The sequence below is a fragment of the Nomascus leucogenys genome, chromosome 16 (genome assembly GCF_006542625.1).
Source record: "Nomascus leucogenys isolate Asia chromosome 16, Asia_NLE_v1, whole genome shotgun sequence".
Classification (NCBI taxonomy): Eukaryota; Metazoa; Chordata; class Mammalia; order Primates; family Hylobatidae; genus Nomascus; species Nomascus leucogenys.
The window spans coordinates 69,429,257-69,456,728 of NC_044396.1; the positions used below are offsets into that span (position 1 = coordinate 69,429,257).

The 27,472-nt window shown below is 36.5% G+C and overlaps 1 protein-coding gene across 1 annotated transcript; it reads left to right on the forward strand.

Moving 5' to 3' along the window:
• The first annotated feature begins 676 nt into the window (after positions 1 to 676).
• On the forward strand, positions 677 to 26,352 carry MED30 (mediator complex subunit 30). The gene is made up of 4 exons (XM_003256149.4): positions 677 to 1,018; positions 14,723 to 14,881; positions 16,798 to 16,902; positions 25,968 to 26,352. The coding sequence occupies exons 1-4, from the start codon at positions 842 to 844 to the stop codon at positions 26,061 to 26,063; spliced, it is 537 nt and encodes a 178-aa protein (XP_003256197.1). The 5' UTR covers positions 677 to 841; the 3' UTR covers positions 26,064 to 26,352.
• The last annotated feature ends 1,120 nt before the right edge of the window (positions 26,353 to 27,472 follow it).

The following is a 27,472-nucleotide window of genomic DNA, read 5'->3' on the forward strand; positions in this document are numbered from 1 at the left end:
TGGCGGGCGCCGGTAGTCCCAGCTACTCCGGAGGCCGAGGCTGGAGAATGGCGTGAACCCGGGAGGCGGAGCTTGCAGTGAGCCGAGATCACGCCATTGCACTCCAGCCTGGGTGACAGAGCGAGACTCTGTCTCAAAAAAAAATTTAAAAAAAATCAGACGGTAATAAGAGCCAGAGTCAGAAAGAAGTGTGTGTGTTGATCATTTTTTTTTTTTTTTTTTTTGCTTACAGAGATTGGGAAAACTCAAAGAATAAAACATCTGAGCAGGGACCAAGAGCAATCAGGGAGTCCGTATCATGTCACGGAGAAGCGTACAAGCTTAGGAATCTTGTTTTCTAAATTCGAATCGCAGGTTGCCAGTTACACCTGTATGCGACTCAACAAGTAATTTAACCTGTCTCTTAGCTGTAATACTACAAACCTCAGGCTTGTTAAGAGAAAATGCTCCGCAAGGAACTAAACACAGAAGGTTCTAACGCTGGGCCAAGACTGGGAAATGAACTCTGGAAACTCACCCCCGGCTCCCCAAGAGCATCTCTCCTCTGGCTGGAGCGCAGTTGATGATTGGCTACTTAACCCGTCCGTCCTTTCCCGCCCAGGGGTCCAATCCAATCCCGCCCGGCTCCGCTCGGAGACAGTTCGCCGAGTGGGCGGTGTCCATGACGTTTTCTGACGTGTTACGTCACGGTGGGCGGAAGTCGCGGCCGCTGTTTTGAAATCGGGCCGCGGGGGGTCTCTCAAGCTGGTTCCGACGCTGAGGCCCCACAGCCTCCCAATTCCCGGCAGACCCCCTGACACCTGCTCTCTGGCGCCTTCCGGCCTGAAGCTGCAGCCGCGCCATGTCCACCCCTCCGTTGGCCGCGTCAGGGATGGCGCCTGGGCCCTTCGCCGGGCCCCAGGCTCAGCAGGCCGCCCGGGAGGTCAACACGGCGTCGCTGTGCCGCATCGGGCAGGAGACAGTGCAGGACATCGTGTACCGCACCATGGAGATCTTCCAGCTCCTGAGGAACATGCAGGTAGGAAGGCGGGCGCGCGGGGCCAGGGGGATGCAGCTGGGAGGGAAAGGGGCGGTGGGGTCCGTAGATGTCAACGGGGCTGCCCTGGGCAAACCTTAGGTGTAGGGTCACCCCCATTCACACTCAAGAGTGTCCCTAAAAGTCGGAGCTGTAGAGGTGATGTTTTCCAGACCAGATTTCTGCAGAATTGAAGCCAATTTTTTTTAGATTCAATCGGGCTCTTTAGTTACCCTGTAAACTCTCGCACCTTTCGAGGCAGAGATGGGTCGCACTCCACTTCCCTCTTTAGATTGCTTTAAATGTTTTTTCCAGCTTTTCTTCTGGGGAGGTCCAAGGAGTTGAAGAATTTACATTAAAAAAAAAAAGTCCCCCCTTTTTTGGCATAGTTAATATACAGTAAACGACACTCACCTAAAGTTTTGACATATATGTGTACTGTACTCTGTATACTTGTGAAATTACCACCACAATCAAAATAATGTACACATTATCTCAGAAAGTTTCTTCATACCCCTCTGACATCTTTGCTTCCCACCTTCCATCGCTAAGCAACCATTGATCTGCTTTCTGTAATCATAAATTAATTTGCATTTGCTAGAGTTTTATATAAATGGAGTCTACAGTATGTGGGCTTTTTTTTTTTTTGTCTGAGATCCTTCACTAAGCATGCATCAATAATTTCCTTTTTATTGCTGAGTAATGTTCCATTGTATCAATATATCACCATTTGCGTACCTTTTCTTCTGTTGATGGACATTTGGGTTGTTTCCACTTTTTGGCTGTTATAAATAATGCTGCTATGAACTTTTGCTGACAAATTTTTGTGTGAACATATGTGTCATTTCTCTTGGACAGATTCAGGAATGGAATTGCTGGATCATGCAGTACATGTCTGTTTAATATTTAAGAAACTTTTCCAAAGTGGCATGAGCCATTTTACCTCCCGATTATTGCTAGTGGGAATGTAAACATTGCTGTTTGAGGGTTGTAGTTTCTCTTCATCCTCATCAACACCTGTTATGTCTTGATGCTTTCCAAACACTTCTCCCAGTCTATCCTGCCTTTTTATTCTTTTAATATTGTCTTTTGAAGAACAGACATTTTTAATTTTGATGGAATCCAGCTTACCGATTTGTTCTTTTATAGATTCTGCTTTTGGTGTCATACCTAAGAAATCTTTGCCTGACCCAAGGTGACAAAGGGTTTCTGTTTTCTTTTAGAAGTTTTGTAGTTTCAAGTTTTATATTTAGGTCTACAACCTATATTTAGTTTTGTGAGTTTTTAAATACATATACATAGTGGCAGATACAGATCCAAGTTCATTGTTTTGCATTTGGATATCCAATTGTTCCAGCACCATTTTGCTGACCCATTTTTAATGCTTGCTTATGCTACCCACTACATGTGGTAGATATTATTCTTGTTTTACAGATGAAGATTCTGTACTTCAGAGACGTAAAGTGACTTGCACAAACCTAGTCAGTGGTAGGGTAAATTTGAAACCAAGTTTTCAAAATCTTACAGCTCATGTTTCTGTGGGTGTCCAAAAAAGTGATTTATTGCTTTTTTTTTTTAAACTGGTCAAGATTTTTTTTTTCCTCCTGATTATAAGAGTAATTCAGTTTTGCGGAAATTTTTAAGACCATGTGAAATATAGTACAAAGGAGATCCAGGAGAAATTATGACATTCTTTGGCAATAATTTTAAAAAATGAATAGATTCATAACTAGAATCAATAAGGTACGGATTAAATAATGTCTCAGAATTTAGCATACTTTAAAAAAATTTTTGTCCTGTTATATGCAACGCACCGAATAATACCTAACACTTAACAAAGTACTTTCCTTGGTCAGGTACACGTTATAGGAGCAGTTTTAAGGAGTATTTTTATCCCTATTTTACAGTGAAGGAAACTGAGGCTTAACGAGAGAAAAAATAAATTACCCAACATCACACACGACTAATAGCTCTTCCTACTAACCTCTTTTTAATACTAACTTGCTGTCAATGTGCATTATTAAAAGATATAATACAGGTACATGTTCTATGCAGAAAGAACTAAACTTTTTCAAGAAAAGTATTTTATCAATAACTAGATTACACGTGGACCTGCATTCAAAGCCAACTTGTTTTTAAAGTTTTTTTGTCTAAGTTTATTCAATGCAAAATAATCCTCTCCAATTTTACTGAGGTGGCTGACCACGTCCACCACCAAATCCGCCTCTAAACTGGAATTCGGTTGTTGACCCAGCCCCAGCCTCTGCTTTCTTGTCGACACCAGTGGGCACAGCACTCCGTCTGTAGGTATCTCTGCCGGCTTCCCCTCTTGTGAGTCTTGCAGGTCGCTCACCCTCCAGACCTTTAGGCCAAGGCCTGCCAGTCTCTGGACGGCTGCGGTGTAGGGTGGCAGGAACAATCTCCGGGGGCAGATGAAGGTAATCACGGAGATACTGGATACCCTCATTGGTAAGGTACCAGTAGAAATGTCTCCAGGCAAACTGTTCCTTCACGTAGCCTCAGGACTTGAGAGACTCCATGGCCTTCATGACATGAAGGTTGGACACATTCTTGTCTGCCAGTTCCAGGTGCTTAGGCATGTGGAATCCTTCTCGGCCACCATGATTCCCTCCTTAAAAAGGAGTTCATAGGCTGGGCGTGGTGGCTGATGCCTGTAAACCCAGCACTTTGAGAGGCCGAAGTGGGCGGATCACGAGGTCAGGAATTCGAGACCAGCCTAGCCAACATGGTGAAACCACATCTCTACTAAAAATACAAAAATTAGCCGGGCATGGTGGCGGGCGCCTGTTATCCCAGCTACTCGGGAGGCTGGGGCAGGAGAATCGCTTGAACCCAGGAGGCGGAGGTTGCAGTGAGCAGAGATTGCGTCACTGCACTCCAGGCTGGGGACAGAGCGAGACTCTTGTCTCAAAAAAAAGGAGTTCATAAATGGCAATACGTTTCTCCTTAAGCTTCAACATTTCGGCCTCTGTAAGGTCTGGGACCCAAAGCCAGCTTTTGAGGGACTGTGATAATTATATGTGTGCTTTCCTTTTGGTGAAATCTGTGATCACTCATCTAAGACCCTTTGGGGCCTATCATAATTGGCTGAAAAGATAACAATAGGCTCCTTCATTTCCAAAAATCTAGAAGAGGTGATAGAAATAGGATACTCTTAACTACATATAACCTAGTGATTTGTTAATACATTTTTAGTATTAACATTTTAAAATAATCCTCTGTATTATTGATCTATGAGAGTAAAGTGCTGTGAATACAAACTGCTAAGAATTTTTCTAAGCATTTAAAGAAGTGGTTCCTGGTATACACTAGATGTCCGTTAGCCACTTGAGAGTCTGATGAAAACTGTGAACTCTCTTCTGAGAAAAATACACATACACATGCATTTTGAAAATTTCAGGGGTTAAAGGAAGATTTAGGGATACTCCCCAAGTATCCTTAAATCTCAGATTAAGAGTCCTTGTGGAAGATACCATTGCTTTTGTTCTATTATTCTTTGAATCTTTAATTTTTTAAATACATAGTACATTCAGAATTTAGGAATAAAAAAGGACAGTGCAGTGAACGTTTTCCCTCCCATTCCTATCTCTTATACTATGTACCTAGCTCCTCTCCACAGGCAGTGATTGTGAGTGATTCTTACTATTTTTGTGTATCTTTCCAGATATTCTCTGCATATTAAGCAAATGTTTATGTATATTGTCTCGTTTTCCCCCTTTTTGCACAGATAATAGTATATTATACATAACCATTTTGTACCTTGCCTTTTTCAGCTGATATATTTTGGAATTTATCCATGCCCATATAGAAAATACTCCCTTTTCCTTTTTATAGTATATAGTTTACACTGCATGGAAATACTGTAATTTATTAAACCAGTTCTCTAGTGAGGGCATTTGGCTGTTTTTCATCTTTCCCTGTTAGGCTGCAGCAAATACCCTCCTACACAGATTTGCACGTATACCTGTAGGATACGTTTTTAGAAATAGCTATGTGCTTTTGTAATTAGATACATTTTGATGAACTGTTCTCCGCAGAGATTGTACTAATTTATGCTATGGCCTAAGACCAGCACAGTGAGTTATATCTTTTTTGGATCTTTGATCACTTGATAGGTGAAAATTCTACTTTATATTTCTCCTAGTTTGACTGAGTTTGAACATCCCTTAAAATATTCTAATCATTTATATTTTTTTCCTGCTAAATGGTTGTTCACTTATTATTTACCCATTTCTCTGTCTTTTTTTTTCGTCTTTTTTTACCTACCTTAATTGTAGGATTTAGCTACAACTTGCAGTTATTTTTTTTCCCAGTCTTTTACCTTTTGGCTCTGCTAATGGTAGTTTTGCCATGCATTATTTTTTTAAGTAGTTGAATGTATTAGTCTTTTAGGACTTATAGGCCTTATGCCTAGTTAGAAAGGTCTTCCCCACTCAAATTAGGAAGAATTCTATAATTTTTAAAATTTCAGTCTTTACATTTAAAACTATGATCCTTATGGAATTTATCATATAAAATGTGAGGTCTGGGCCTAGCCTTAACTTTTGCAAAAGGTTCACTGAATAATTCACTTGCTTCTTCCAGTGATTTCAGGTAGCTTTTATATAAGTGAATTTGTTTCTGGATGTTCTATTCTATTCCACGTAGCTGCCTATCTTTTGTGTATTAATGCAAAACATTCTTATAATTTGTCAGGATCTATAATGTGTTACACTTATTTTTCAGAATTTCCCTGGCTATTCTTGCGTATTTTTCCACATGTATTTAGAATTAGCTTATTCTAAGAAAAAGCCTGTTAGCATTTTTATTAGGTTCATTCAGCCTAGAAAGACTTGACATCGTTATGATGTTGACTCTTACTAACCAAGAACATGGAGTATTCTTTTTCTGTTTTCTTATAACGTATCTTAAATTTTCATTTTTATCTTGAGATTTTAAAAGTTTTTTTCTAGATATTTTATCTTTTCTGTTGCCATTGTAAATGGGGTCTTCTTTTCCCACGTTTTTCTTTGTGTTATAGATGAAAGCAGAGCTATTGCTTTCTCTTTGGACCTACTTCCTTATTGAATTCTTTTATTTTTAGTAGCACATTATCATATTATCTGTAAATAGATTATGATGCTTTCTTTTTAATGTTTCAACATGTTTTTTTCTCTTTCTTCTCTAATTGCATTGGCTAGTGCTTCCAGAACAGTGTTCACTTACAGAATTAGGGTCTTAGTAGACATCCTTTTCTGTTTCTGACCTTACTTGGAATGCTTCTAATGATTCCACATTAATCATGGTGCTGACTTTTTAACTGAAATAAATGTATTTTATCACATATTGAGGATTTTTTATTGAGTTTTATTTTGATTTTTTAAGTGCGTGTTGAATTTAGTTGAATGCCTTCTTGGTGTCTATGGATATGATCATGTATTTATGGGTTTTCATCCATACTCATGAGTGAGATGGTTACTGATGAGCTTTTCAGCTGAACAGTTACACCATGGTATATACCAAGGGATCTTAGGCATTTTTACTGTGTATACTGTTTACTATGGAAACCTTGTCTCTCTCATGTTTACTGCTCTATCCCAGATTCTAGAAAAGTACTGACACATGAAAGTTGTGTGGTATTACTTTTTTAATGATTTAGTAAGTTAAGTTTGTAAGTTTGGATATTAGATTAACATCTAGTATCTTTCTAAGTCAGCAAATTTGGGAAGCGTGATTCTTTGCATTTCAGAAGGATTTTTTTTCTTTTTATGATACTTTAAGTTTTAGGGTAATGTGCACAACGTGCAAGTTTGTTACATATGTATACATGTGCCATGTTGGTGTGCTGCACCCATTAACTTGTCATTTAACATTAGGTATATCTCCTAATGCTATCCCTCTCCTCATCCCCCACCCCACAACAGGCCCTGGTGTGTGATGTTCCCTTTCCTGTGTGCATGTGTTCTCATTGTTCAGCTCCCACCTATGAGTGAGAACATGCAGTGTTTGGTTTTTTGTCCTTGCAATAGTTTGCTGAGAATGATGGTTTCCAGCTTCATCCATGTCCCTACAAAGGACATGAACTCATCATTTTTTATGGCTGCATAGTATTCCATGGTGTATATGTACCACATTTTCTTAATCCAGTCTGTCATTGTTGGACATTTGGCTTGGTTCCAAGTCTTTGCTATTGTGAATAGTGCTGCAATAAACATATGTGTGCACATGTCTTTATAGCAGCATGATTTATAATCCTTTGGATATATACCCAGTAATGGGATGGCTGGGTCAAATGGTATTTCTAGTTCTATATCTCTGAGGAATCGCCACACTGACTTCCACAATGGTTGAACTAGTTTACAGTCCCACCAACAGTGTAAAAGTGTTCCTATTTCTCCACATCCTCTCCAGCACCTATTGTTTCCTGACTTTTTAATGATGGCCATTCTAACTGGTGTGAGATGGTATCTCATTGTGGTTTTGATTTGCATTTCTCTGATGGCCAGTGATGATGAGCATCTTTTCATGTGTCTTTTGGCTGCATAAATGTCTTCTTTTGAGAAGTGTCTGTTCATATGCTTCATCCACTTGTTGATGGGGTTGTCTTTTTCTCATAAATTTGTTTGAGTTCATTGTAGATTCTGGATATTAGCCCTTTGTCAGATGAGTAGATTGCAAAAATTTTCTCCTATTCTGTAGGTTGCCTGTTCACTCTGATGGTAGTTTCTTTTGCTGTGCAGAAGCTCTTTAGTTTAATTAGATCCCTTTGGTCAATTTTGGCTTTTGTTGCCATTGCTTTTGGTGTTTTAGACATGAAGTCCTTGCCCATGCCTATGTCCTGAATGGTATTGCCTAGGTTTTCTTCTAGGGTTTTTATGGTTTTAGGTCTAAGATTAAAGTCTTTAATCCATCTTGAATTAATTTTTGTATAAAATGTAAGGAAGGAATCCAGTTTCAGCTTTCTACATATGGCTAGCCAGTTTTCCCAGCACTGTTTATTAAATAGGGAATCCTTTCCCCATTGCTTGTTTTTGTCAGGTTTGTTAAAGATCAGATGGTTGTAGATATGCGGCATTATTTCTGAGGGCTCTATTCTGTTCCATTGGTCTATATCTGTGTTTTGGTACCAGTACCATGCTGTTTTAGTTACTGTAGCCTTGTAGTATAGTTTGAAGTCAGGTAGCGTGATGCCCCCAGCTTTGTTCTTTTGGCTTAGGATTGACCTGGCAATGCGGGCTCTTTTTTGGTTCCATATGAACTTTAAAGTAGTTTTTTCCAATTCTGTGAAGAAAGTCATTGGTAGCTTGATGGGGATGGCATTGAATCTATAAATTACCTTGGGCAGTATGGCCATTTTCACGATATTGATTCTTCCTATCCATGAGCATGGAATGTCCTTCCATTTGTTTGTATCCTCTTTTATTTCATTGAGCAGTGGTTTGTAGTTCTCCTTGAAGAGGTCCTTCACATCCCTTGTAAGTTGAATTCCTAGGTATTTTATTCTCTTTGAAGCAAGAGTGAATGGGAGTTCACTCATGATTTGGCTCTCTGTCTGTTATTGGTGTATAAGAATGCTTGTGATTTTTGCACATTGATTTTGTATCCTGAGACTTTGCTGAAGTTGCTTATCAGCTTAAGGAGATTTTGGGCTGAGACAGTGGGGTTTTCTAGATATACAATCAGGTCATCTGCATATGGACAATTTCACTTCCTCTTTTCCTAATTGAATACCCTTTATTTCTTTCTCCTGCCTGATTGCCCTGGCCAGAACTTCCAACACTATGTTGAATAGGAGTGGTGAGAGAGGGCATCCCTGTCTTGTGCCAGTTTTCAAAGGGAATGCTTCCAGTTTTTGCCCATTCAGTATGATATTGGCTGTGGGTTTGTCATAAATAGCTCTTATTATTTTGAGATACATCCCATCAATACCTAATTTATTGAGAGTTTTTTGCATGGAGGGCTGTTGAATTTTGTCAAAGGCCTTTTCTGCATCTATTGAGATAATCGTGTGGTTTTTGTCATTGGTTCTGTTTATATGCTGAATTACATTTATTGATTTGCGTATGTTAAACCAGCCTTGCATCCCAGGGATGAAGCCAACTTGATCATGGTGGATAAGCTTTTTGATGTGCTACTGGATTTGGTTTGCCAGTATTTTATTGAGGATTTTTACATCAATGTTCATCAGGGATATTGGTCTAAAATTCTCTTTTTTTGTTGTATCTCTGCCAGGCTTTGGTATCAGGATGATGTTGGCCTCATAAAATGACTTAGGGAGGATTCCCTCTTTTTCTATTGATTGGAATAGTTTCAGAAGGAATGGTACCAGCTCCTCCTTGTACCTCTGGTAGAATTCAGCTGTGAATCCATCTGGTCCTGGACTTTTCTTGGTTGGTAAGCTATTAATTATTCCCTCAATTTCAGAGCCTGTTATTGGTCTATTCAGAGATACAACTTCTTCCTAGTTTAGTCTTGGGAGAGTGTATGTGTCAAGGAATTTATCCATTTCTTCCAGATTTTCTAGTTTATTTGCGTAGAGGTGTTTGTAGTATTCTCTGATGGTAGTTTGTATTTCTGTGGGATCGGTGGTGATATCCCCGCTATCATTTTTTATTGCATCTATTTGATTCTTCTCTCTTTTCTTCTTTATTAGTCTTGCTAGCCATCTATCAATTTTGTTGATCTTTTCAAAAAAACAGCTCCTTGATTCATTGATTTTTTGAAGGGTTTTTGTGTCTCTATTTCCTTCAGTTCTGCTCTGATCTTAGTTATTTCTTGCCTTATGCTAACTTTTGAATGTGTTTGCTCTTGCTTCTCTAGTTGTTTTAATTGTGATGTTAGGTTGTCAATTTTAGATCTTTCCTGCTTTCTCTTGTGGGCATTTAGTGCTATAAATTTCCCTCTACACACTGCTTTGAATGTGTCCCAGAGATTCTGGTATGTTGTGTCTTTGTTCTCGTTGGTTTCAAAGAACATCTTTATTTCTGCCTTCATTTCGTTATGTACCCAGTAGTCATTCAGGAGCAGGTTGTTCAGTTTCCATGTAGTTGAGTGGTTTGGAGTGAATTTCTTAATCCTGAGTTCTAGTTTGATTGCACTGTGGTCTGGGAGAGAGTTTGTTATCATTTCTGTTCTTTTACATTTGCTGAGGAGTGCTTTACTTCCAACTATGTGGTCAATTTTGGAATAGGTGTGGTGTGGTGCTGAAAAGAATGTACATTCTGTTGATTTGGGGTGGAGAGTTCTGTAGATGTCTATTAGGTCCGCTTGGTGCAGAGCTGAATTCAATTCCTGGATGTCCTTGTTAACTTTCTGTGTCATGTTGACAGTGGGGTGTTAAAGTCTCCCATTATTATTGTGTGGGAGTCTAAGTGTCTTTGTAGGTCTCTAAGGACTTGCTTTATGAATCTGGGTGCTCCTGTATTGGGTGCATATATATTTAGGATAGTTAGCTCTTCTTGTTGAATTGATCCCTTTACCATTATGTAGTGGCCTTCTTTGTCTCTTTTGGTCTTTGTTGGCTTAAAGTCTGTTTTATCAGAGACTAGGATTGCAACCCCTGCCTTTTTTTATTTACCATTTGCTTGGTAGATCTTCCTCCATCCCTTTATTTTCAGCCTTTGTGTGTCTCTGCACGTGAGATGGGTTTCCTGAATACAGCACACTGATGGATCTTGACTCTATCCAATTTGCCAGTCTGTGTCTTTTAATTGGAGCATTTAGCCCATTTACATTTAAAGTTAATATTGTTATATGTGAATTTGATCCTGTCATTATGATGTTAGCTGGTTATTTTGCTCGTTAGTTGATGCAGTTTCTTCCTAGCCTCGATGGTCTTTACAATTTGGCATGTTTTTGCAGTGGCTGGTACCGGGTGTTCCTTTCCATGTTTAGTGCTTCCTTCAGGAGCTCTTTCAGGGCAGGCCTGGTGGTGACAAAATCTCTTAGCATTTGCTTGTCTGTAAAGGATTTTATTTCTCCTTCACTTATGAAGCTTAGTTTAGCTGGATATGAAATTGTGTGTTGAAAATTCTTTTCTTTAAGAATGTTGAATATTGGCCCCCACTCTCTTCTGGCTTGTAGAGTTTCTGCCAAGAGATCAGCTGTTAGTCTGATAGGCTTCTCTTTGTGGGTAACCCGACCTTTCTCTCTGGCTGCCCTTGACATTTTTTCCTTCATTTCAACTTTGGTGAATCTGACAATTATGTGTCTTAGAGTTGCTCTTCTCGAGGAGTATCTTTGTGGTGTTCTCTGCATTTCCTGAATTTGAATGTTGGCCTACCTTGCTAGATTGGGGAAGTTCTCCTGGATAATATCCTGCAGAGTGTTTTGCAACTTGGTTCCATTCTCCCCATCACTTTCAGGTACACCAGTGAGATGTAGATTTGGTCTTTTCACATAGTCCCATATTTCTTGGAGGCTTTGTTCGTTTCTTTTTATTCTTTTTTCTCTAAACTTTTCTTCTCACTTCATTTCATTCAGTTGATCTTCCATTACTGATACTCTTTCTTCCAGTTGATCAAATCAGCTACTGAGGCTTGTGCATTCGTCACGTAGTCCTCATGCCGTGGTTTTCAGCTCCGTCAGGTCCTTTAAGGACTTCTCTGCATTGGTTATGCTAGTTAGTCATTCGTCTAATCTTTTTTTCAAGATTTTAACTTCTTTGCCATGGGTTCGAACTTCCTCCTTTAGCTCGGAGTAGTTTGATCGTCTGAAGCCTTCTTCTCTCAACTCATCAAAGTCATTCTCCATCCAGCTTTGTTCTGTTGCTGGTTAGGAGCTGTGTTCCTTTGGAGGAGGAGAGGCACTCTGATTTTTAGAATTTTCAGTTTTTCTGCTCTGTTTTTTCCCCATCATTTTGGTTTTATCTACCTTTGGTCTTTGATGATGGTGACGTACAGATGGGGTTTTGGTATGGATGTCCTTTCTGTTTGTTAGTTTTCTTTCTAACAGTCAGGACCCTCAGCTGCAGGTCTGTTGAAGTTTGCCGGAGGTCCACTCCAGACCCTGTTTGCCTGGATATCAGCAGCGGAGGCTGCAGAACAGCGGATATTGGTGAACAGCAAATGTTGCTGCCTGATCATTCCTATGGAAGTTCTGTCTCAGAGGAGTACCCAGCTGGGTGAGGTGTCAGTCTGCCCCTACTGGGGGGTGCCTCCCGTTAGGCTACTCGGGGGTCAGGGACCCACTTGAGGAGGCAGTCTGTCTGTTCTCCAATCTCAAGCTGCGTGCTGGGAGAACCACGACTGTCTTCAAAGCTGTCAGACAGGGACATTTAAGTCTGCAGAGGTTTCTGCTACCTTTTGTTTGGCTATGCCCTCCCGCCAGAGGTGGAGTCTACAGAGGCAGGCAGGCCTCCTTGAGCTGCAGTGGGCTCCACCCTGTTCGAGCTTCCTGATTGCTTTGTTTATCTACTCAAGCCTGGGCAATGGCAGGCGCCCCTTCCCCACCCTCACTGCCACCTTGCAGTGTGATCTCAGACTGCTGTGCTAGCAATGAGTGAGACTTCATGGGCATAGGACCCTTCGAGCCAGGCACGGGATATAATCTCCTGGTGTGCTGTTTGCTAAGACTGTCGGAAAAGCGCAGTATTAGAGTGGGAGTGACCCGATTTTCCAGGTGCCATCTGTCACCCCTTTCCTTGACTAGGAAAGGGAATTCCCTGACCCCTTGCGGTTCCCGGGTGAGGCGATGCCTTGCCCTGCTTCGGCTCAGGCTCGGTGCACTGCACCCACTGTCCTGCACCCACTGTCCGACAATCCCCATTGAGATGCACCCGGTACCTCAGTTGGAAATGCAGAAATCATTTGTCTTCTGTGTCGCTCACGCTGGGAGCTGTAGACTGGAGCTCTTCCTATTCGGCCATCTTGGCTCCCAAAGTTTCATGTTTTCTTTATGACAGTATTTATCAAGAGTTCTTTTACATAATACATCTTAATAAATTTTAAGTATAGATTTATGGGTAAAATAACTCACTAAAGTAAAATAATTCACACTGTACTTTAAAGCCTTCTATGTGTGTGCACTATGCTAAATATGGTGATATAAACCTAAGTTCCAGTCTTTACTAAGTAGAAAATATAGGCAAAATATTAAACCTCATAATGCAATAATAAAGGTACAGAGTGCTGTTCTAGGCAAGACATAATCATCATACTCCTTTTTGTCACCTAAACAAGAAAGCAAGGATCCACTTAAACTTTTGTCTGAATTTCTAGTTAGTGTCTGTGGAATTTCATAAACTGAGAGTTCATGAGGAGAAATCTTACATTGTACTGAGAAATGAACCCTTAATGCCTTTCTCCTTTAAAATGTTTTGACTAGTTCAGCCTTTGATATTTTATCACATTGCTTTGAGGCATTATAGAGTGTTTTAATGCTTGAGAATTTCTGAAAATCCTAATAATATCGCACTTCAAATAATTTCAGGAGATCCATCTCCTTAACTCATAAACCATAACATTACAGGAAATTTAGAAGTATGAGAAAAGAAGAAAATAAATTATTCAAGCCTATTTATCTTACACATATTTTATCAACTACATATAGGGCTTTCCAGTCTTTTTTCATGTTTATGGTTTTAATCATTATATGTCCTGTTTTCTTTTCACTCCAAACATCGTATCATGCTTTTCTCTTTCTTTCTTTTTTTTTTTTTTTTTTTTGGCATTCCTACCTCATTTGTTTAAAAAAGAAAAAAATGTAAACTGAGGCTTAGAAAGACTGGACTGATCGCCTAGCTATTAGATAGTAGATAGTCCCTTTGTTTTTAAATCACCTGATTCAAATCCCCAAATAGATATATATGTGAATTCCTACAAATAAAAATGCCTGAATACTAGAAAACGTGGTACTGTATAAATAGTATTGATTGAAGTATTAGAGTGATGACACAGATCAAATTGTGGGAATAAAATATTGTCCAGCTGTACAGAGAAAGATTTTGTTCTTGAGTTTCAGCAATGCACAAGTACATATTTAGTTATAAATTCTAAATAGTCGATTTTTGTTTACCTGTCATTTTATTATTTCAATGTATACTTTTCTTCTTTTGATAAAATTCCTGAATTAAAAATATATCAATATCTAAGGCAGAGTTATGATCATAACAGTTACTTGTAATAATTTACTAATGGTGTTCAAGTATAGATGGCACCCATATCTCCTATTTATTTTTTAAGTAAAACTTTAAATGACAGGTTTATATTTTAATGTGTGCCTTAAGCATCTTAATTATCTTATCAGAGTTAAGGTGTTTTGGGAATATTTTTGCAATACCAGCCATATATTCTTCATTTTCTTCCACTAAAATATCATAAGATTCACTTCCTTTTTTAAGTGTACTTTGTTTTTAACTTCTTGGTTGAGGTCAGCAGCATGCTACATTTATATAATAGTAATATTAAAATTGTACATTTTTTTTAAAGTTACACTTCGAAAATTAAAGGGGAAAAAGTATTTCAAGTCAGAGGGTTTATCACAAAGTTTTTCTAGGTCTGTTTTATAGTAGTGAAACGGTATGCCAAGTTGTTAATAAATGGGCATGCATTACTCTTAAATTCTTAAAATTGAACTTGATCAGTTGTGAGAGACAGCTTACGTCTATGCATTGCCTAAAAATTGTTTCTGTTTGTTGGCTTTACTTATAGAAAATCTTGATTTTTTTTTCATTACTTTATATTTTTATTCTTTGTTTTTCCTGATAAGCTGCCAAATGGTGTCACTTACCACACTGGAACATATCAAGACCGGTTAACAAAGCTACAGGATAATCTTCGCCAACTTTCAGTTCTCTTCAGGAAGCTGAGATTGGTATATGACAAATGCAATGAAAACTGTGGCGGGATGGATCCCATTCCAGTCGAGGTAATTTTTTGTGATAGAGGGAGGATGAATATAAGGTGTGAACTAGTGTCAAGACAGTTGTTACTCTTTTTCCTCTCTCTCCTGTTTTAGCAATATTTCCAGGTTTTGAATTTTATTGGTTTTACTTTTGACCAGAAAAGATGAAAATGTGATATATATGCATAAAATACTACTATATTTTTACATTAACAATTTCTTATAGACTTTGACAGGCTTATAGTAATTTTTGTTGTTGTTAGGAAGAAATGGTTTTCTGTGGCAATTTTTATTGCTGTCAGTATCTCCTTTTAATTAAGTCAGGGATATTTTTAGTAGGAATTTTAATAGTATCATATACTATTAAGGTGGTTTTCATGAAGTACTTTACAGATAAAATATTATTTTTATTATTGTTAATTTAGATTTTATATTTAGCCCAGTGGAATCACTATATTTTAAAAATATATTCTCTAAATTTAATCTTGGTCATACCTATTTAATTATTTAGGCATATATTTCTATAAGTGACCCTTTCCTGTTGACAACTTATATCTCTGCTACCAAAGGAAGCTAGTAAGAGATGACCAGAGAAAAATTAAACTGCAAAAATACCTAAAAAGAAGGGGTCAGAGATGTGGGAGAAAGATCAGAAATGTGGCCTACATTGTCAGATGCTGCAGAGAAGTCAGGGAAAATAAGAAATGAAAACTGTCCAGTAGATTTTGCTAGATGAAAATTGTTGGTATATTTGAGTAGAGCTTCAGTCAAATGGTAGCAGCGCAAAGTCCGATTGCAGTTGGGTGAAGATTAAACAGGAAATAAGAAGCTGGAGCTGGCAAGTGGATATCAGTCTTTCAAGAAGCTTTGAGAAAAATAAGAGAGGAAAGCAGTAGATGGAAGGAGAGATGGAATTGAAGGTTTGCAGGGGAAAGAGGAGCTTCCCCCCAAATAGAAGAGACATGAACATGTTTGAATAATAAAGGAAGAAAGCTGTAGGGAGAGGTTGAGAGAAAGGTGTATAAATAATGAAGACAGGAGGGCAGAGTAATCAGGGCACAGGGATAGAGACTAATCGTCTTCAGGAGGAAGGACAGCTCTGCATTGAGAGACAGGAAAGAAAGAAAAGGAGAATGTAGACATGGGTGAGTTTATATATATCCCAAGAATTTGAAGTATTATCAGGTGAATCCTAGTTTTACCAGTCGTTTACCTTTGGCCTATTCTTGCATTGGTAATACACGATGGTAGAGGCTAGGTGATTCCCGAAGTCTGTCACACTTATGAGGTAAATTCCATCACTAACCATGCATACTTAATTATGATTTTGCTAGAAGTTTCATTGCTATATAAATTTGTTTCTCCTACAAAGAAAAAGTTCTCACAACTGAAAAAACTTAAGACATCTAGAAGTTTGCATAGACTCTGAAGTTTTAGATTGCAAGTTAATGACAACTATATAATACAGATCTGTGAAGTTCTTTTCTTTTTATTACAGATGAAGGAAAGCCTGTTGTATCTATCTCAATAGGCTACAAATCTTTTAGGGGCAGGAATCACGTCTTGTTTGGCATTACTTTTATGTGTTTCATAATTAAATATTTGCTGATTGAATGAGTAGGGTTTTTTTACATTTTCATTTTATTTTATTTTATTTTTTGTTACTTCTCCCATCTTCCTGCTGGAAGTATTGTTTAGTTGTACATGACAACCAATGTTACAAAGGCTGTTTTGCGAAAGAAACCTGAAAGGGTAATGCATAGAATGCATTGAAATGGTCAACTATTAAAGCTCTTCTTTCAGGCCATCGTTTGAATTGAAATTTATTTTTATACAAATAAAAGTATAAAAATTGACCTTAATCTGATATATTCTCTATACCAGTGATTAGAAAACTTGAATTATATTTTTGACTTTTAATTTTTGTTAATCATTCCCAGCAACTTATTCCATATGTGGAAGAAGATGGCTCAAAGAATGATGATCGGGCTGGCCCACCTCGTTTTGCTAGTGAAGAGAGGCGAGAAATTGCTGAAGTAAATAAAGTGAGTTGTTGTTAGTTTTTACATTTTATGTTTTAGTTATAATAAAAATTACTAGGTAGTCTGATGTAACTCCAAAACATAATTTGAATTATCAAATTACATGAAGTCCTTTCTGCGGCAAACTTCACCTATTTAGAATACAGCCAAGAACTGAAAGGTAAGCAGAAATGCTGTCTGAATAGTCAGAAGAGAAATTGCAAAATTCATTCAGTAAAGCTCTTAGAAGAGCTCCTTATTCACTTAGTCACAATCCATTTACTTTTTTCTTTTCTGGGCAGAATTCTACCTTTCTAGCTTATAGCATATTTGGAGCAGCAAATGATAAAAATTTACAAATATGAAATGTGAATGTCTCAACACCTGAATAAAAAATTTAGAGAATTATCCCAGCGTTATTCTACTCCAGCCCCACAAAAAGCTTGTAACTGGAATGTATTTATCGCTGAATACTTTGAAAAGTTCAGAAGATAATGTTCAAATGGTTCTCGTGAAACAGAGAGAAATAGGGAAAGGTGTCAGTTCATTCTGTGGTGGAAATGTGGCCCCAGCTTAGCAAAACCTACCAGAGAAAGCATAGTGAATAAAACTATCAGCTTCACTTTTTCACTGACAAATATAGATTGCCCCTTCCTGAAATTCTTAATTCTAATTAATAGAACTCATAAGTATTAATAATCCACCACAGCCAAAGAGAGTCTTCTGAGTTATATGAAGATTTTATGGTTCAGTTTGTATGTATAATACATGATGTAAGTAAACTCCCTTGAAAAAAGATTTTCTCACATGTCTAAAAGACATCTGATAAAATTCAATACTGTTGCTGATTCAAAGGACACTTAAAACTATTAGCAAGACAGTGTTTTTTTTTTTAATCTTTTTCTTTTAGATAAATACCCAACATTTTTCATAAGGTGAAATATAGAAGTATCCTTATTAAAAACAAGCATGAAATAAGATGCTTTATACCACTGTGTTTAATATTATTTTAGAAGTTATAGCCAGTACAAAAAGACAGTGGACAAATGACAGTTGGGAAACAGGAGTTATTATGTATAAGCTTGTTAGAATGATCAAAGAAACTCAGCTGATGAACAACTAGTCTATAAGAGTTCCGTAAAAGGGTCTAAGACAAGACTGATACCATGCTCTTACAATGTTGTAAACCTATTAGATTATAAGATTCTATTGACTCTTGTAACAATTAATATTAAGTAGATAGGAATTATGTCAATAATGTGTGTGAATAAACTTATTAAGATATATAAAGGAAGCTTTGAATGATTAAAAGAACATATAAAGTTCTTGGATGGGCAATACATATTATAAAAATACCAGTCTTGATTACCTCACAGTTTTAATACAGTAACAATCCAAATCCTAATAAGAAAGCATGCAAAAATAATAGGATTTTAGTGCAATGCCAATCAATAAACAAATCCAAATAAAACCCAAATGGAATTTTTTTCTTGAAAGTATACAAAAATATCAAAGAAAATGTTGATAAATATGACTAATAAAGCAGAATTCTTAGCTTCAAAAATTGTAATATGAAGCATATTATAAAAATGGTAATTAGGTGTATAATACTGGCACAAGAATAGGCAGATTAGTAAAATAATCTAGCCAGAAAAACAGCCGCCTTATTGTACGTGAGAATTTAATATGACAGAAGAGGGCTTGTGTGGAAAATTAGTCTTTAGAAATAGAAACTTTGGGGGCGAAATTAAGCTAGCTTTTACTTAACACCATATATCAAAATGAATTTCAGAATTGAAAATAAGACCTGCAAAACAAAATATTGGATAATTTTTTAAGTATTTTAAAACTCGGAAGAAAGGAAAAAGATGGATAGATTTTATAAAATAAAATTTTGTAACTTTTTTAAAAGGTGAAATACACATTTAGAAAACTATTTCCAAAAAATCTGATTATAATACATGACAATCATAATAAAAAACTCACAGTAAAAAATTGGTAGAGGGTGAAGAGAAGATTGGGAACTTTTAGTTTAGATCTTGAAAAATAACTGGTGTTTGGTAGTCTAGATATATGAGACATTCACTTATTAAGACGTGTTATGTGTTTCTGTTGATAAAATATGTATTACCTCAATAAATGTGTTCTGCTTATGTTTCTCTAATAAGGAATTTTTTATAAAATATAATGAAATATGTATATAAATAAAACACCATTATAATAACAACTTTGGTTTCAGAGTACCACATGTGTAACTAATGTAAATATAGTTTGTTCCGTACCATAGAGGATTTTATAATATTTTGTAAAAAATAAAGCTGTATAAATTCAGAAAGATACTTTTTCTATATTTACATTTCTCTTCAATTTTCATTAAGTTTCTCTTTTTTCCCAATTTGATAACTTAGAAATAACGTGTCTGACTCTTAAAAGTTCTCTTTTATAATCAAAATATGGCAATTCTTTGACAGCATGTAACCAAAAAAAAAAAAATCTTACTAGCTACTGACACAGAGTTTTGTGGATTTTAAGTAAAGGATATAATTGAAACAAGGATATGATGTATAAAAGGACTTCTTTCTCCCCATGAGGATTTAGCTCCCTACAGCCTCTCTCTCCTGGACCCACCTACATAATTGTTTCCCTCAAACCTTTCAGTGCACTTATATCATATTTGGGGTTCAGTAAATAATCTGTATCAATCATATAATTATGGCTTCATAAGTATTGTTTATTGCTAAGCCGCATAGTATACTAGGGTCATATTTCCTTGATCGAATAATTTTTTGTTTTTCTGGAGTTAATTATTACCTCTTTAATTTTCTAAAATTTTAGTCAGTTTTTTATGCATCTATGACAACATCTCAGTACTATTTTCCAATTTTCCACAGAGTCAGAATCATCAGACAGTTTCATGGTTCTCATCCCACCCTCCTAAGTTTTCTATGGTCTTAAGGTCTGGATGGAATGCTGGCTAGGCCTGCTTTTTAGCTCTGGGGCTTTCCTTCACCTCTTCTGTTGGTTTCACTATTTCTTCAGCTCATGTCTTCCCCTTTCTTGGTTTTCTTCCTTGTTGGTAATGTGCATACATCAGTGACTTCTTTAGAAGGAATGCAGACATTTAAATTTTGAGTCCTTACATATTTGTCCAGTTGATAGTTTGGCTGGCTATAAAATTCTATGTTGTAAGTTATGTTTCCTCGGAAATTTGAAGGCATTCCATAATCTAGTATAGGGTTTGGCAGACTTTTTCTTTAAATGACTAGATAGTCAATCTTTTAACCATTCCTCCAGTTTTCATCCCCAGGGCTCACCTGGTGCCTCTGGGATGGTCTCTGTCTGTGGTTCTCCATGGTGGATCCGCCCTATTCTCAGTGGCATCCCTCTTGCATGCCCAGGCCTTCTCTGAGTCACTGACCACTCCCTCTTTACTTTTCATCTGAAAATTTACCTTGCATCTGCTGTTGTGTCCTTTCTGATCACTTTTCTCTGCATCACTTTATAGCTTTTTTTATTCCTTTTCTGCCACACACTCTAAATAGATACACAGTGTTTCTGAAAGTTTGTGTATGTTTATGGAATGAAAGTATTTTAAATTTTTTTCCCCATTTTTACTTCTGACATTGAGATCTCTTCCTTTGATTAAATGACTTGGATCTGTTCTAAGTGCTTTTAACTTCAGGATAAAACATGTTTTAGTTAATGTGATATCAAACTGATGGGTTATTACAAAGGGAAAATAATCAGTTTAGGTGTTTTAAATAAACCAGGTTTAAAGCTAAACTCTGTTTCTGTGGGAATTGCTTTTTAAAAGACAATTTAGAGGTAAAGTACCTTCTTGAGTATCATGGGGAAGAACTCATTTGATGACCTCATAACTCTCTTTGTATGAATTCTTCTACCTATATTTTGAGAAAGCACTGAAAGATTAGGTGGTGGGCACAGGGAAAAGATGGGAGAGGGCTAACATTTGGTTAACTTAAATTTAAATCCCAAATAAAGAAGGAAGAAGAGAATAAAATTAACTGCTAAAAGGCAAACAAATTGTTTGGTTTTTTGTTGGTTTTTTTTTTACCAAAAGGGCTTTTTAATTCATTCCTTAAGAAAATTATAAATGTGAATTAAATATAGCATATTCTGTTACTAGAATAATCTTATGTACAGTTAACCCTAGCTACTGACATAGAGTTTTGTGGATTTTAAGGATATAATTGATACAAGGATATGATGTATAAAAGGACTTTCTCCACATGAGGATTTAGCTCTCTACGGCCTCTCTCTCCTGGACCCACCTACATAATTGTTTCCCTCAAACAATTTTATTCTTTTCCTCAACTTCTTTAAGCTCTGTGTCTCCATTCTAGAATATAAGATTAAAATATATGATTAAAAGTTTTAATTTTTAAAATACTGAGCTCATGATCCATTGATACTTTTTTTTTTTTGAGACAAAATCTCTCTCTGTCACCCAGGCTGGAGTGCAGTGGCACGATCTCGGCTCACTGCAACCTCTGCCTCCTGGGTTCAAGTGATTCTCCTGCCTCAGTCTCCTGAGTAGCTGGGGTTACAGGAGTGCACCAGCATGCCTGGCTAATTTTTTTGTGTTTTTAGTAGAGATGGGGTTTCACCATGTTGGTCAGGCTGGTCTCAAACTCCTGACGTCGTGATCACCTGCCTCGGCCTCCCAAAGTGCTGGGATTACAGGCGTGAGCTACTGCACCCAGCCGATACATCTCCCCGCCCTCCCCCCCCCCCCCCCAATGGCACACACACCTGAGGGTGTTTCTCATAGTGAAAACTGGCTATAGATGATAATGTCCTGATCTGATTATTTAATCACATAGATGCTATTAAAAATAAACAGTTCATTGATTTGACCACTATTTATAAATAGCTACATTCATAAACTTAAGTTTTTGTCTCTGTCAATTATGTTAATCCACATTCTTATGTAAATATAGGTTTGCTTTTTTTTTAGTTCATGCAGTTAGTAGGTGATAGAGTTTTAAAGTTCACAGAATCTTAGCTGGTAACACTAAAACATTGAAAATACTTCTTACCTATTATGGTATGGAGTATAAAAATGCATAGTTTTTAATAATGGCCATTATTAAACGTCGTTTTTTTATACTGAGGAGTTATTTAAACAAAAAGAAGTTTTGAAATGATGATTGGCAATAATTTTTGTTTGTGTGCTTATTTTTTTTCCATTCTTGTAGATTTTGGGAGAAGCTTTTTGATTTGGCTTTTGTTATTTTTTCTTCAAACATGAAAATATTTAAATATTTGTGTGCCTGCTCTCTGCCAGGCGTTGTCCTCAGTACCAGAATTTCTTCCATGAAGCAGCTGGATGTGTTGTCGGCTATATACTCATTTCACGTGAGTGGACAAGTTTCTTCTTGGAGAACATAAGACTCCAGTGGAAACAAAGCAGCACCTGTTTCATGCACCCATTTCATGTTTTGATGAATATTCACAGAAACAAAAGTATTGTGCCATATTTTTAATACATTGGCATTTGGTTGTATTAAATAAGTTGCTTTATAGATCTGTGTAATTTATAATAAAATTATTTGCATTCAATTAAAAATAGTCAAAACTTTATTACAATGAATATTTTCTTTCTTTCTAAATAAGCTACCTAAAATAAGTAGATTTATATACCCCTCAGTTGACCCTCAGTCATTTTCAAGATATTATCATATCACTGTGTACTTGAAATTGTGCAGAAGAACATATTGATGGTGTGTTTACTATTTAGTCCTTATGGTCTGTCTGGTTTCTAACAATACAAAAACCACCAATAACTATCCTGGTACTATGAAACTTTGAAGCACATGATTTGTAGTCAGTATTTGATGTAGATCATCATAAGACAATATGGCTGGTTTTAATAGTCAAATTCGTGGTTTATTTAAATACTTTTCATTTTCTCTTAATATATCCTGGAATCCTTAAGCCAAATACCCAAGTAAAGGATGGATACTTGTTTGAGACCATATGCTTTAGGTGCAGGGGTGTCCAATCTTTTGGCTTCCCTGGGCCACACTGTAAGAAGAAGAATTGTTTTGGGCCACATATAAATTATACTAACATTAATGATAGCTGATAGGCCAAAAAATAAAAAATCGCAAAAAAAATCTCATAATGTTTTAAGAAAGCTTACAAATTTGTATTGGGCTGCACTCACAGCCGACTGGGGCCACATGCGGCTTGTGGGCCACAGTTGGACAAGCTTGCTTTGGGGACATCAGAATGAGTTTTATTTTGCTTAAGGCTGTTTTCTTGATGGTAAAATGAAATTGAAAAAGATAGTAGGTAGTATTTACAAAGTTGACATAATTGAGTCCATGCATTTAGAAAGTAAAGCATTTTTTGTCAAGTGTCACAGCTTTTGTGTGAATATTAAATTACATGGTATCAGTTAGCATAAACATTTTTTAAGTATTTAGTCTACTTACACATTCACCTGTTAATGTACAAAATTGGGCACAGCTGATGGATTTTGAAAATAGCAGCTGTCAACCTCTGTTAAAATCAATCAGTGGCAAGACTGTATATATTAAATCGTATATCGTGTCATGAAAATTTATTTACAGTTTAGCCTCTAATAAGCGTAAGTGTCAGCTTTGCTGTTGATCATTTTCATGACATGTTTTGACTCTGGATATTTTATTTGTATGCTAATTTTTTTAATTTAAAACTTTGTGGCATCTTTGAGAAACGCTATCCCAAGAGCCTTATAATATATTAATTATTTAAAAATTTTCTATTCCCTAGTGTTGAATATTATCTTGAAAATACCCTACACATTTTAGTTCTTACTTTTTTAAAAAACAATTATGAGGCTTAAATAAAAAAGAGTACCAGAATGTATATTTCCAAATGAGGATTCTTGAAAGTGGTCTTATTGGTAGTTTATGCATTTATTTCAATGGTGAGACCATTGTGATAGCCAGCTGCAAGCCCTGAGTTGATACTGATTATAAAGTCTCTTTTTAACAACCCAGATGACCAATTGTCATCTTATATATGGGTATGCAGAAAGTACAACTGGCAGAGACCTTAGATTTTATAATCCAATTACATAAATGAGAAAACCAAGGAGAAGGAATTTGTTTAAGATCAAATACCAAGTTAGAGGCAAAGTTGGAACTGGGACTGAGATTGCCAGCCTCCCAATATAACACTTTTATATTCCTCTGTTTTGCTGCTACTCGATTGCTGGCAGAAGTGTTGGTTTCTTGGTCTCTGTGATGAAAAAGACTTTATAGGCTTGGTTATTCTTCATCTTTCCCAGCAATTTGAATCAATTTTGTTAGATCTATACAACCACTTAAATAACAGACTATCACTTACTTATGATAACAGAATATAGAAGATGGGTCATCTGAAAACTTGTGCAAGGGAGACTAACTAAAAATACTAGCAGTTTCTGTTTCCCGAAGACTGTGTTAAAGTGAGCTTTAGAGTCAAGCCCTGTGTACTGTATAGTCATGTTTTTCTCTGACCGCATTGTGCTAGTTCTCTTTTCAAATGTGAATTAAATTTAGTTAGTTATGAAAGATTATTAAAGTCTCTGTAAGTTGATTTTCTATTTTCTAATAAGAGTTTCTTGGTCTTTCCTTTTAGCCACCCATTTCTTGTTACTTCTCTAACACTGAATAGAAGCAATACAAGCAACTTCATTTTAGTTTGCTTTTTAATGAAATCAAAAGTAAGATTGTTAGGCCTCTTTTTAATAAGCATACACTAATTTATCTGGAGGTAGTTTAATATAGTGTCTTAAAATTAATTAAATATATTATCTCCAAATTTAATGTTTCCAAGGGGTTATTGAATAATAATAATAATTGTTATTATAACTAGTAAACAGTCTGACCAGAAGTTCTCTATTTCAATCTTGTTTTATCTAAGCAGACATTTACCACATAGGATTTGAAGAAAGAATGGTTAAAAAGAAGTCTACAAATCTTAGTCAAGTAGAATCCAGGTATAGAGATACAGAGACACATGCCGTGCACATTTCAGGCATTCAGCAAATCTTAGTAGAGAAGACTGCATTGGGTACTCTGCCATTTGTCTTCAGTTTTTAGAATTAGAAGGAGATTGCAATTCATGCTATAGGCAAACAGTGATTTCTGCCGCACTTTTGAAAGACCGATTGCATGAGGCATTGTATTTTTATTATATTTTATTTTCTATATCGACAGTTTACATTTTGTGCCTAATAGTAACATTTATTGAATGTTTACTTATGTGTCAGGCACAATTCTAATACTTAACATGAATCAGACCATTTAATCTTCATAACAACTCTTATGAGTAGTTTCAATTATTTCCATCTTTCTGATGTGGAAACTAAAGTACAGGGAGGTTAAATAATTAGATCAGTGTTGTAAGTTTCACAGTGAAGGATCTGGCCAGGTGTGATGGCTCATGCCTGTAATCCCAGCACTTTGGGAGACCAAGACGGGCAGATCACTTGAAGTCAGGAGACCAGCCTGGCCAACATGCCAAAACCTCCTCTCTACTAAAAATACAAAAAAACTAGATGGGCATGGTGGCGGGAGCCTGTAATTCCAGCTACTCAGGAGGCTGAAGCAGGAGAATCGCTGAAACCCAGGAGGCTGAGGTTGCAGTGAGCCAAGATTACGCCACTGCACTGCAGCCTGGGAAAAAAAAAAAATTCATAGTGAAGGATCTGAATGACGTCCAGAGATCTGGCTCTAGAGTATGGGCTCCTGACCATTGGGTTATGCTTCCCCTTAGAAAATCTATATGCTTATGTTTTATAACAAATAAATGTTTAGCTGATTTATTTATTTATTTATGGTGGAAGTGGAAGAGTAAGCAGGGCCTGGGGCGGGACTGGAGCCATAGACCTCTGCAGGCTGGATTTTTAGAATTCAGGATCCCTGTCAGCGAATATTTAAGGCCAGAAGAGGGTTGAGACCATCTGCCTTATAGGGTTATTTAGCTGAATTTCTGTCTGGATCATTACAGTCCTAACTTATGACATTTTAATCTTCTAACTTCATGGTCTATATTTCCTGAAACATTTTTGATAAATTCTTTTGTTTCTACAGAAACTCAAACAGAAGAATCAACAGCTGAAGCAAATTATGGATCAATTACGAAATCTCATCTGGGATATAAATGCCATGTTGGCAATGAGGAACTAAGCTGATATTTAAATTTCCTGCTTTACACATGTTATACCGTTGTTTTTTCCCTCAAGTATTTTTTCCCTGTGAAGAAGATTATTTATCTGCTTTTATTTTAGTCACTAAAACTAAAGTTTGTATTTTTACATTGTGATTTTTACATTAAAATATTAACTTTTTTTAATGCTATTAATTTTATGAAAGATTATTGTAATAAACTTTGATGGGGTTTGTATTTTGGTTAATCTTCATGAATTGAATAATTTTTTTTTAAAGCAAAATAAAGTTTTTTAAATAAATTTTAAAATTTGATTAATGGATTTACTCATTCCAATTACCCTTTTAGAAGAAAATTAAATATTTAAATATTTCTGCAAATAAAAGTATCAAATACAGTCAATCTGTATACAAATCAAAATTAAAGATATATTACCATATCAGCTCAAGTTTTTAAATTCAGTGTTATTGCCAAGCCAATTAAAATGTATATTTCTATGAATAGATGAAAATTATTTTAACATATTCTTCAAGTGTTTGGTCTTAAATGATCTGTCTCTAAAAGGAGAGAAACTAATGATCTAAGGACAGCACAAATCGAAATCACAACTGCGTGCTTATCTGCTATGTGCTTTAAGCTAAGAAGCAATCACTTACCTAATTTTTTAGGTATACCCTAAAGTAATCATAAGTGTGTTTTGGAAACAGTACATTTGCAGGGATTTTAAATGAGATAGTTCTATATGACAGGTGATTTTTTTTTTTTTTTTGCCTATAGTCAATCCCATTTAGGTCTGCCTGTGGGAGCTGATCTCTCAACTTACAAATAATATATTCTCAAATAAGAGTTGGAGTCTTCTCAGAAAGGACTTTTCCAGCTTGATTCAGAAGGCTCTTCCTATCTGGCCTCAGTTCTGACTCTATGAAAAATATTGTTTGGGCTTTTCTTGTAAATGTTTCTCTGGAAGGTAACACAAGAAACTGTAATAGGCATCCTCTGGGGAGGGGAAGTGGGTAGTTGAGGATCAGAATTAAGAAGGTGCTGACTCTTCATTGTATATCATTTTGTACCTTTTGAATTTTACAGCATGTGCAAATACTGGCTATTCAGAAAATAGGAAAATATTTTTCATTTTAAGTTATGCAGATTCCCACCTAGACAGTACAAGAAGACAAGACAAACCATGCAAGCATCTTTAGACCCTCCAACTTGACATTTGTCAAGGCAGTTCTGAGCAAGCCCAGTGTTAGATGGGGCGCTGACTCTGCCTACAGTGGGAAGCTCTTCAGAGTTAAAGGGCAGAAGGAAAAGGTGTATGAAGCTGTGACAAGGAGAAGAAATAGGACTAATAGTCTAACCTACTGTGGTACTTCTTGGTATCTAAGTGTATTATAGTTTATTTGGACATGCAGGGTTTTTATAGGTTTTC